This window comes from Bactrocera tryoni, chromosome 3, assembly GCF_016617805.1.
Source record: "Bactrocera tryoni isolate S06 chromosome 3, CSIRO_BtryS06_freeze2, whole genome shotgun sequence".
Classification (NCBI taxonomy): Eukaryota; Metazoa; Arthropoda; class Insecta; order Diptera; family Tephritidae; genus Bactrocera; species Bactrocera tryoni.
In genome coordinates, this window is record NC_052501.1 from 72,947,333 (window position 1) to 72,959,678 (window position 12,346).

The 12,346-nt window shown below is 43.8% G+C and overlaps 1 protein-coding gene across 1 annotated transcript; it reads right to left on the reverse strand.

Moving 5' to 3' along the window:
• Window positions 1–1,415: 1,415 nt before the first annotated feature.
• LOC120771885 lies at window positions 1,416–8,303 on the reverse strand. Its single transcript, XM_040100143.1, has 8 exons — window positions 8,007–8,303; window positions 7,425–7,931; window positions 5,578–5,690; window positions 5,082–5,491; window positions 4,021–5,045; window positions 3,484–3,930; window positions 1,611–1,660; window positions 1,416–1,515 (listed from the first exon to the last, which is right to left on the reverse strand). The coding sequence occupies exons 1-8, from the start codon at window positions 8,301–8,303 to the stop codon at window positions 1,461–1,463; spliced, it is 2,904 nt and encodes a 967-aa protein (XP_039956077.1). The 3' UTR covers window positions 1,416–1,460.
• Between the last annotated feature and the right edge of the window lie 4,043 nt (window positions 8,304–12,346).

Here is a 12,346-nt window from a genome sequence, read left to right on the forward strand (position 1 = left end):
ACATAATGAAGAGAGACTAAGTTTCGTTGAATATCCGAACCTAATTTAGGCTGTTGGTCCGCAATGACATTATTATCAGGCTCCAAAGCTTTAAGTACAGACCTTCAGATAATCACAACCGTATAAAAGAGCTCAAATATTTTGATAAATTCCATTTAATCCCATAGCAATGCTTTTACCTCCAACTCCTTAAGGACATTTTCAGCACCAAATTTAATTTTCGATTTTATTTCATACCGGAAATGAACCTCCTTAAAATAACACACACACCTGCACTGAAGTTACCGATTAGTGAGTAGTACCAACACCGGCGTTCTCAACGGCTCCGGTAGTGTCACTGCCTAACTGGCAAATAGTGAGATAACCATACCACACCTACGCACACTCACACATATTCACATACTTATACAAACTAACGCCGTAAGGGCAGCAACTTGGACACTTCTGCAGCGAGATTGCAATTGTTGACAACACACTAGCACTTGTAGATACAACAATTTTTAACAGTTGATGTTGTAGTAGTTGTTGTTTTGGTTGTTTTTTGTTGTAGTTGTTGATTGTAGATTCTAGATTGTGTGCTTGTTAGCTGCTAGTACGAGTAGTGGCTAAGCGATGGAGGTAATGTTGCAGAAAACGGGTATAATTGAACTCAACGATAACAAAATGAGTACTTAAGAGGAGAGGGAGAGCACAGGAGGGAGTGGGAGAGGTAGTAGAGGTAGGCTATTAGCAAACTGAGGTGTAATGCACAGCCTTGTAACTACTTCAATGCAAATGGTCGTACATAAAAGCAACAACAACAACAAAAGTATGAACCTGCCGCTAAATAACTCTTCAATTCATGAGCCAGTTAGTGCGCCTCCCTGGGTGTGTATGAATGGCTGTGCCCAGGAATGCAATGAAATTGAATTGCACCGTTCCGATTTGCAGTTGACTCACCGCTTGTGCGGCCCTTTCTGCTTGAATGCTTTACATTTTATTTCCGTTTTCAATTTATAGCAACTTAGTGAGCATTACGACAATCGCGATTTGGCGCTCGCTTGCGAGAGTAAGAGGTAAGCTGTGGTGTGGCTCCGAGGCTGTGGGTTGCCATTGTGCGCGCTGATGGTCAACATGCGATAAGTGGCTTTGCGCGGCGGGGTTTGCCGGGCACTAAAGGTAAGTTTTTTGTTGCTGCACTTAGAACTGCCTACCCTTTTGACCGGCTCTTTGCTCATTTTTTCTTCTACTTTAACTGCTTAGTGGACATTATCTAAGGAAAACGATCACTATGCGCCAACAACAACCAACAACCCACCAGCAATTGACAATTGCAATTTTCTAGTTTATTTTACATTTATTTTGTGCAAATGGCTTCGTAGAAATGGCAAATACTCACATACGTATGTATAATAAAAGAATATCAAATAAATGAAATAAAGTGAAAATTCACTTTTCTCATATCGCTCGCTTTAAGTGCTCTACAAATGTATTAAAATGTTGCTGATTAGTATCAGTAAACTGCAAAATTGTTTGCTGAAAGGGAGAGTAAATAAATTAGTTGTTGTTATTGTATTGGTGACTAACGTGGATTGATTGTTAGCGAAGATTTCGCCGAGGGCAGTTCGTACCTTTGTGTGCTGCGTGCGCCCATATTGTTGAAGCCGGCCTTGGCAATGACCTGAGAGGATGAGAAAATAAAACGAAAAAAGAGTAAAACAAAAGTGTATTTTTTAAATAATATTTTTTTTATTTGATTCAAGTTTTATACCCTCAACAGGGTATATTAAGTTAGCCACGGATTTTATCAATCGGAAAGAAATGTCGGAAACCCCATAAAATGTATATGATGATCAACTTGATGAGCTGAGTTTTTTGGTCATGTACTTGTATGTCAGTCTCAGGATGGAGTCCTATTAAAAAGTTCACGCAAATGAAGAAATCACCATTCACTTGGGAAAGGCCTGAGACGATAGTTTACATATGTATGTCTCTCCGGTCTTAAACCAAGTATCCTCTATGTAGCCAAAAAAACATCCGTTTGTAAGCGAACTAAAGTGTGAAAACGAAACACTCCTCCCCAAGTTTGTGCGCTGGATTTGGGACCCGCCACGTAAGAAACACTCCCAATTAAAGGAAGAAACCGGCCTGGCTTTTGAAAGCTCATCTATAACCTCGTAAGCGATATCTACGTCAAATAAAGAAAAAGAAAACACCAATCTCTCCTTCCGTCCATCTGTCTGTATATACGCGAACCAGTCACTCAGTTTTCGAGATATTGATCGGAATTTCCGAACCGATCTTATTTTCCAAACTGAACGATGAAAATTATTTCTTCTACACAGCACAGAACACTTTCAGAGCTGGGAACACTATTCTAATATCATGCGAAGCCTTATTGGACTTCAAAGCTAAATTTATTTCGTTTCGATTTGTGTCGGTATCTCTGAAACCCCAATTATATTCGAACTATTCTTACTGGGCTGGGCCGTGATCTGGCAGTAACGGTACATTCGGAGGGGAATTGTTGAGATGACTTTATCTCATCCTCTTTCAAACAGTTGATGCTACTGGCAGCCGACAAAATATTCAATCCTACTGCGTAAATCCACATCAGACAGTGGCCAATTAGAGCTCCTTGAATCGTTGAAAAAGGCTCCTTGCTGAAAGAGCTGAGCTCACTGGACACCTTTTAATTTACCCTGAAGGACCAGCACTTGCTTATTTGGTCTCAGTCCCAACTGTCCAGTAGTGAACCACAAAAAACCTATTGAACTCCTACCCGTTCACAATACTCTGTGGCCAAATGAATAAAATAAAAATAACTCGATGATAAGGAATCTAGACAATCTCTCACTAGTCTTGAGGGCACAGTCAGCGAACTCAAGACTAATATCGATCTCATACTATCGGATAGGATGGCTTCTGAAGAAGGCTGCACTCTCGAGCAGTAACTCTACTACAACCATTATAGCAGTCACCTCCGCTTGGAAGATGCTTTAGTTGTCAGAAAGCCTAATAGCTAATGGAATGTAGCCAATAGTGTACTTCTTCGTCAAGGCTTACAAGTTTTGATGCTTCCATAAGAAAGCTTACCGCCCTCTCCTTCCCCGAACTCTTACCACTCATGCCCCCCTTGAAGGTATGTGAGCAGAGAAGCGAATGCCAGAACTAATCTACCTTAATGGCAGTCACCTCTACTTATACAGTACTTCAGGAAGCCTTAAGTTGGAGCTGCAAACTTTGCGAAAGTGCACTTCTCCTACAACCCTCACCTCAAGCTTGGATGGAACCGTAAAAAAGCTCACCGCCCCTCTCCTCCACTGAGCCCTTCCCGGTCATGCATCACTCGAAGGTATGTGAGCAGAGAAGCGACAGCCAAGGCTAGGTTCGGCGACATGGTAATTCAAGTATTTTAAAATGAGGTCAAAATATCCGAGGATTCCTAAATGCTCAGGCTCGTAATCATCTAAGTACCCAAATTCAGAGTTAGAGGGAACTTACCTCCTTAGTTTTCTCTGCAACGCCATCGGCCATGTCTTTCACAGCTGTCGTTATTCCTGATCCATTATCGTCACCCGCATTATTCTCGAGCTCCTTAACGACTTTCTCTATATTTACTAAGCCAACTCGCATTCCAGTTACATTACGAGCAAATTGATCTCCACTCGCTTCTGTTGCAGCTGTATCAACCTCTGTCACTGTATCATCATCATTACTTGCGCCTTCATCGAACTGAGGATCTACGACTAACTCATCTGATGTGTTCTCTGTGCTAGATACAGCATTCTCACTGTTAATCGCATCTGTTGCTGCAGGATCATCGGCGACTACTATTTCTTCAGTTGGCTCTGTCGCTGCTTCGTCCATCTTCTCTTGGTCTACGCCTACAGCTGGCTCTTCTTCGTCAACCGCTGGCTGCTTATCTTCTCCGTCTTCGCTAACTTGTTCCTCAGCTTCGTCCATCTTCTCTTGGTCTCCATTTATTGTTGGCTCTTCTTCGTCAACTGCTGGTTGGTCATCTTCTCCCTCTTCGCTAACTTGTTCCTCAGCTACTTCGTCGGCTGCAGCGGTATCTACAGCTGGTATCTCCACTTCTGCATTATCATTTTCAACGCTAGCATTGGTTGCGACTTCCTCAAGCTTAGCGTTCTTCTTCTCTACCACTGCATCTTCCAACTCTTCAGCAGACACAACCTCCTTAGTCACATCCACTGTTTCCGTTACACTCTCTGCATTAACCGAGTCCTCTTCATCATCTGCTACGACTTCAGTTACAGTTTTGTCTTCATCTCCACCCAGCGATGCTTGACCGTCGTCTGTCTGCGGTTCGTTATCTAATCTCGATCCTTCATATATGGCCAGCACACCAAATTCTCCGTCCGCACCAGCTGCGATTCCGTAGGCATCATTCGCATCCACATCCGTTTCATCATAATCACTTCCGACCGCAGCGCCCTCTTCATCAATGCCCAACACAGCTGGCACCATAATATGCGCTCTACCCTCCGCACCGACTGTAACACGCTTGCCTGCACAATCCACTCTGGATACACCATTCTCCACACGTCCACCACTAATCACATCACAATACGTACCACTCGGTAGACAAGTCTCAACATCGGCATCATAAGCCATCTGTAGATCGCTATTAAACGCAAAGAATGCTTTGTTGCCACGACAGAAGGCTATGTGATTCGGACCGCCCGTTTGAAAATTCATGACGCCATCCTCCATTTCGCTAAGCGTATTCACCAACTGTATCATTTGTACGATGGGCGGCCAACGATGCTCACACACCCAACCAGATGCATACTCACAGCGTCCACTCGCCGCATCAAAAGTCGGTGAGCGTATGTGTGATGAGATTGCAACAACATTTGCAGCATCATCAACACCCTCTGCTACCACGGTGTCTACTTCTTCCGCATCGTTTTCCACTTCTGCTGCTTCGCTTTCCACTTCTGCTGCTTCCCTTTCCACTTCTGCAGCCTTGTTTTCTCCCTCTGCCGCATTCTCATCTACCTCAACTGCTTGTTCGTCACCTTTCGCTGGTTCTACATTTTCTTCCGTTGCCTTACTACCCTCTGCTACCGCACTACCTTCTGCTGCCTCACCATCGTCTGTTGTCACACTGGCATCTGCCTTAGCATCCGCCTCTGGCTCCTTACCTTCCTCGAATGGCGGTCCTTGCTCAGGGATCTGTGCAGCAAAGTAATACGAGCTCATAATCCGTTTAACCCGTCCATATGGATGTGCCAACATGAATGCGGTTGCTATGATGTATTTCCTTGGTTGTTTGTAGGAGATCAGCTGATTAGCGCCCAAAAGGTTACGGTCTCGCTGTCCATCATGACTGTCAACGAAGACGAGCGCCTGCTGATGTGGCAGGAACCCCATTGCAGGGCCCCAATTTATTAGTGTGCTCAGCGGCGCCCTGCCATTGATAATGTTAGCCAAAACGGCGGCATACAAATAGTCCGTGACCATGCCATAGCTGGAGTACTCCGTTCTGGAAGGAAAATAAGTGGCAATTTTAAATATTACTCCTTCGTTGTCTGGCTATGCAGTACAGCTTAGTTTATTTTATACACTTACTTTGATACGGAGTCAACTCCCAAGTCTACGACATCTTGGTAAACAAATGGACGCGCGGTTTCGGGAAAATCAAAAGCCTCACTATTCAGATTTTTGACGCCCTGGAAAAGTAGCTGAAAGTGCCAAAATGGTCAAAAAGTAATTTTAATTGACTGATAGCCTTGGTTTAAATTAAAGTTAATGCACAGTATTTATTATGTCAAATTTAATGGCCTAAAAATGTCAATAATAAAAAAAGATGAAATTTTGATTCCTCTAGCTTATTTGACTTTTTCCACCATATAACCTCTTTTAACTCAAAAAGCTACAATAAAAATGAATTGACAACCTTCTCAGCTGTTTGACTGTGACTGTCAGAGAATTTGACATAATGAAATCTGCACGTTTTAAAGGTGATGAATAAAATTGTTCAGTAAACATATGTATGGTATATAGGTTATGGCGTCGATCCTTACAATGATCTTGCCTAAGCAACTTAGATCGCCAGTCCATCAGTCCAGTACCTATTATTCCTATATAATAGGTCATAAGACCCTTACGAATTGACAAAAAGCTTTGAGTCTATCACAAACCTCGTTGATACGGCTAATACCAGTTTCTACTATGTCATCTGGTTCGCCGAAGGTAAGACTATCAAGATGTTGCAAACTCGCGCCTGTTGTCCAATGTCCTTCTTCTTCCTTCCTGTCAATGTCCAATGTCCTTACGATTGCGGCAAATTGAACTTTCCTAAGTAGTGAGTAGCGAGTAGTTCAAAAGATCTCCTGGGTTCCACTCTAAGTCAAAGAAATCGTGAAGTCTCAAGGAATACAAAGACGCAAATAAAGATCCAACTCGGTCCCATTCTAATGAGAACAATATATCTAGGTCCATGTTGTTGTTGTTGAAACGGGTACCTAAACCCCGTTAGGACGGTTGGGATTGGATAAGTTGTCGTCGACAATGGTAGGCCCAAGAAAAGCGCTGTTTAGACGGGGTCGGGCCAAAGGAAGAGCGGTGTCAGATGAGTAGTTTTGACATGCAAAGTGGTGGCCAGTGCCATACAGAGACTCATTGCACGGAGGATATATTAGATATGTTGGGGGTCTATTCCGGATAAGTAAAAGTTTAACCAACTGCAGTATCCCGAACGAAGTTGTACAAGGGTCACTCTCGTTTCTCGCGGCAACTCGAGCTCTTCGTCTGCAATGGGTGGTGATTTGACTCTAAGTACACCCTTCAACAAGAGGGAGTCGGTGAAGGTGTTGATGGCTCCACTGTGAATGGCGGTTAGTACTTGTCGGAAGTAAATGCGTCCGAAGTCTGGTCGGCGTGTTGTTTGATGTAGTCGACGTAGGTAAGGTATAACCTATTGATGCTCCTAGACGTTGTACGCTCCAAACAGGTGAATGCAGGGATGATTTCCTGTGAGAGCACCCTAGCAGGTACTGCTTGGAAAGGAGTTCATTATGCTCCTTAACTGGGAGCCTACAGTCTGCACTATGCAGATGTTCGATAAGAGGCATCCTGACATAGTTAGGTGTGCAGTGTTCCGAAAAGTCTTGAGCTTCCTCATCTCGGTTTCGAAGGGCCAAATCACCACCTTCGGTAAGACTCCCCACCATTTCCCTATAACCCATACAGGAATAAAAAACAAACCGATACCTTCCTACCCTCTCCTCAATGTTCGTCCTCCATGAAACCTTTTTTTCATGAATACCCCAAGGTATTTCGCCATATTAACAGTTTGTGTATAGATAAACCCGAACATATTCCCCAGTTTTTTGGACATCGACCGGGAATTTTACACACATACAAAGTAACATTTTTTTCTATCAAATTGTTTGCCTCTTTCACTCCACACTCACCTTAATGTCAATCGGCCAAATATATTTCGCCGAATCCACACGAAACCCCGCTACACCTAAGTCCACCAAACGATTCAGAAATTCCGTCAAATTAGCGCGTACATCCAGACGATAATGATTCAAATCGGGCCAACCATTCAGCTCGCAATTGCGCACCACATGAGCATCCATATAATTTGTCAACGTACATGGTTTATGAAAGTGACGGCTAGTGAATGGCAACGCAGTAAACTCATATGAGCTGGCATTGGCAGTCGAACCGGCGTAACCCTCAAGCAACTGTTGACCGCTGGCTGTCGCGTGATTGTAAGCGCCTGCCATATGATTGAGCACCACATCGACATAGACGCGCACACCGGCGGCATTACAAGCTTGTGTCATTTGCTGAAACTCGACCTCGCCGCCAGAGCGCGACACAATTTGAAATGAGAGCGGTTGATAGCGTTCCCACCACGGTTGCTGCATGGACTTCGTGCGCACAACCAAATGCTCCGCGACCGGCGAAACCTGTAAGAGCGCGCGTTGCATTAGTGAGATACAGTAAACATAAAAACATTATAATAAATCTAAAGCGCGCCGCACCTGTACACCTGCGTAACCCTGCGGACCCAAAAACTGTGCGCACTCCGTCGCTATATCGGCAAACTTCCATTCGAAAAGTTGCACAATTCCCGTGCGATTTGGCAAAAAATGCGTCTGCGTGTGATCCTGCAGCGGCTGGGCTGGCTGCTCGAACTGCAGCTTACTGCTGCCACCGTCCGCCGTATCTACGGCTATAGCAACACACGCGCTGAAGCGCGGCAGCAAAAATGCCGCTAGCAATAGCGTGTTGCGTAGACGCGCACTCTGCACACGTTGCGCGCTGCGTTTCACTTGCATTGCGTTCGCTTCGCACTCTCGCGGAGCGGGGAAAGTGAAATTATTTTTATTGCAAACGGAAATTATTGTGCGTGACGTGTTGCACTAAAGCGCACTGTTACCGCGTTTCAACTTCCGCTCGACTGACCGCGCTGAATGAGTCCTCTGACGACACTGACCGTACGCGTTGTGTAGTGACCCATGTCGGGAAGTGTCAGTTTTTTCACGCGCATTGTCTGATTGTCATCAGCGCGCAACACAGCGCTTGTTGTTGCCTTGCTGCATTGTTTCTGCAGTTATAAACCATTTGGTTGCACGCAAATGCACAACATTTAGATTGACAATCGCAGCGCGACCCCAAGCATTTCCCCTTTTTACGCCGCTATCTCAAAATATTTACGCTTAATGAATCAAAACATTGTAAACCGGCTCCTAATGCTTGCAACGAACAGCAAACATGGTTTTTGGTTGCATGCAACACCAGCGTATTCATTAAGCTTTTAAGCCGCCCTGCGCCTGCTCCGCGCCGCGTCTGCTCCACCTCCCTGTACCTACGCCACACTTAGCCACTCTTGAGAATATCTAACTTTTGCACTCCCCTGCTTTTGACGTGTGTGTGGCACATAAAACCGCTTTTAACTTATCCGCTGTCGGCTGTCCGCTTGCCATCCGCTGCTCGTCAGTTCATTACTCATAACTTGGTCGCTGTTTATACAATTTCCGATTCCATCCGACTTGTGTGCAATAATCTTATTTGAATTCCCCTTCTCCGCTACAATAATGGTGCTTGTTGCATGCCACATAATGTATGACTCTCGTGATATTTATTTGACTAACAACAAAAGTATACTAAGCACACACTAATCGCCATCGTTGTGGGACATTTTTAAATGAGAAATTGCGATTTATACACAAAATTTGAATAAATACTTAATGAAGGTCCTTGGAGATTCGGCCAAATCGGGTTATAATTGCGTTAGTGGAAAATGTTTCTAGCACTGACGTGAAATTGCGATAAAATGTACGCTATTAATTAATTTTTTGTGTGGTGAAAATTGTAACAGTACATTAAGGACTCTTATATTTCATGTTTCACACTTTTTTCCGAAGAGATTTCCACACAATTAATTTTATAAAATATTAGTTAAGCTCAGCTGATTTTCATAATTAACTTTTCACATAAGTTACGACTGTTAATAGATAACACAGTATCACATGGAAGGCAGGGACGGGTTGTTACCGGCATTATAATGGAAAACGTTACTATAGTTAGGATACAGCACAGACTGGATTAAGGTGTCATGCTATACGCGCCAATGATCAACCTAACTGGAGGACCTTAAATAGCCCGGAATCGAAATGAGCTTACTTACACCTGACGCCTTCCGTAATGAGATGGATTTAAGTGGTTAAGGAAGACTATGCGGAAGCGGACTTACTATCCCCTCTACTCGTGGATCTAAATTATGAAGTAAAGCAACAAAAACAACAGACAAGAATCAAACTAGTCCGGATCTAAAAAAAACACAAAGGGAAGTAGTTTTCCCGCACAGGGAACAACATTTGTAACGAGCTCGAACACTGCTAGTACAAAGACAGGAACGAAACTTGGACTAGGTGCAAAGGCTGGCGCTAGAAAGGCAGTTGAAACTAAGCCCGGCTCCAAGAAACTAACAACACTAACGGCAGCCGAAATCAAACTCTCTAACCAAAAGATGATTGTTAAGCAGGAAAGAGATGGAGATACCAAAGCTGTTGCTGCTAGTAAAGCGTCTGCCTATTTTCAAGGTCGATGAACCGGCGAAGGCAAGAAAGAAGGCTGAGAAGGGTGCAGCGGCAACCGCCAACAAATGAAAAGCTTACAATAGAGGCAAACGCGTCAGCCAAGAGACAGGGGTCAGCTGAAAGGCCAAGTTTGGGGAGATTTCCCCGAGCCAAGTTGGTAGTGGTCGACTGGATGGCCTTATTGGCAGACGTGCCAGGAAACTAAGGATACCATATAGTGACTATTGTAAAAGCTGTCAAGAGGTAGAAAGAGAGGATGCCGTAAAATATCGCCTATCCGATCAGGTCCATGATTTCAGAACTGATGGTTTTGAATTTGCTTAATCAATGGGCGAGTGGTCAAGTTATTCCGTAACCTGTGTATGCGAGAGTGACACCCTGCAGAAATAGCAGGCAGGCTAATGCCGAGATTAAACGACAAAAGCAAAACATAAGTGGATGAAGGTAGGTTAAAATTGGACAGTACCTCGGGAAGCTCACTTCCTATGGCAACGGAATCATCCTCCACGAAAAGCAACAAAAAAACTTAACTTTTTAAAGCGCAGTTACCAGTTAAAGATGGTAACGCAGATGGTAAGCAAATCCTGGCGGCTGAATAGGTAGGTAGTGCTGTGATGCGATACGGAATCAGCAAAAAAATTCTGTTGCATTAATGGTAGGTTTGAGGAGCACAGAAAATGCTCCGACGAAGGGTCGACATATATTCCTCGTATTAGGAAGCGGTAGTCAAGTTTGCAGAGGTCTGGAAGGAATACTATAGACTTCGGTCCACTGCGCAGGCTTCGCTCCGAACACCTCCGAGGATATAGATTAAATTTGCGGTACTGCAAACAGTCTCTCCACACTGCAACTTGAGGATTATAAGGTTATAAAACACATAACCTGACCGCCAGAAGGTAACTTCTGGCTTTTTAAAATATATGCTAGTCCCTCAGTTTTAGAGATATCGCGTTTCTGATACAAACGCATCAATCAATGGATTTATTGAGAGAATACTTTCGTGAGTAGATAATTTCTTTGTTTTGGGCAATAACATTGGCCACCAAGATCGTGTGATATCACAGCGTTAAACTTCTTCTTATAAGGATATGTAAAGTCTAAAGTCTATGCAGACAAAATCGCTCTCAATCGTAATTCAGGCCTTGGAACAAAACATAACGCGTGTCCTTCGCCAGATACCAGTTGAAATGCTCATCGAAAATTGAACTTAATGGATGGCCCATCTGAGACGTAGCCACGGCCAACCTTTGAAGAGATTATTTCAGTAAGCAGTTAATTTTAGAAGATTTCGGCCGGTAAATTGGATACCAGGATCTGTGCGTGATATCACACCATTAGATTTTTGCATGTGGAGGATATGTAAAGTCTAAAGTCTATGCGGGCACATAAGCCGTTTTGACACAGGCCTGGGAACAAAGAGACCGCGTATCACTCTGACCAGTTATCCAGTCGAAATGCTCGCTCCGGATGGATCATCTCAGACGTAGCTGCGGCTAACATTTGAAAGAGATAATTTCGAAGAAAACGCAAAGAATGCTCTTTCGCATGGTAATACAAGCATTCCCATCAAATTTGAAGTTTGTGCGTTTTGCTTTAAGAAACGTGGTGGAACCTTGAAATGTATCTCTCTGGGTTCGGTTTAGCCGTTAACATATTTCCTGTTTATGGACAGCCGAAGTGATTTGGTTATAAAATCAAATGGAATTTGAGCCTATATGCTCATAAATTTAAGCTTTCAAGCAGCTAAACAACTATGCCAGCACACAAAAGCATACCAAACATGCTAAACAAAAATATACGAGTATTGAGCATGAATGTAAAGTAGTGACGACACACACACACAGGCATACACAGCAGCGCTGGGGAATTTACGTTGACTAAATCGCAATACTATAACTTTCCCACACAAACACACGCAATAATTCGTTTGTTGGCATTATTTTATGCCCCTGTGCATGCACATGTATAGTCGTGTGTGCGTGTAGCTGTATGCATATGTGTTTGTATGGGTGTTTGTGTTGCGGCATTGTTTCAGTCTCAGCAACACCTAGCGATTAATTCAGTAATAACTTGTTTATCAACGAGTATTAATCGGAATTGCACATGTCGCCGGGCATTAGTTGCGGTTCGTTCGTTCGCTCGCTGGCTCGCCACGCCACGTACGCTTCTTCAAACTCGTTTCACTTTATGGCCGGGCAACTGGTAGCCAGCCGCCTGCACTGCCATGCTTCACTCGAGGAGCGCTTTCATGCGAAATAACGAGTGAAAACTACAACAAA

Bases quoted from the DNA above. Each gene is read 5' to 3' on its own strand.
- LOC120771885 (XM_040100143.1), bottom strand. From the start codon at position 8,303: ATGCAAGTGAAACGCAGCGCGCAACGTGTGCAGAGTGCGCGTCTACGC. The intron at 5,046-5,081 runs GTAGTGCGGTAG...AGGCAACGGAAG, and splicing joins CGATGGTGAGGCAGCAGAAG to AAAATGTAGAACCAGCGAAA. The intron at 1,516-1,610 runs GTACGAACTGCC...TCTCCCTTTCAG, and splicing joins GGCGCACGCAGCACACAAAG to CAAACAATTTTGCAGTTTAC.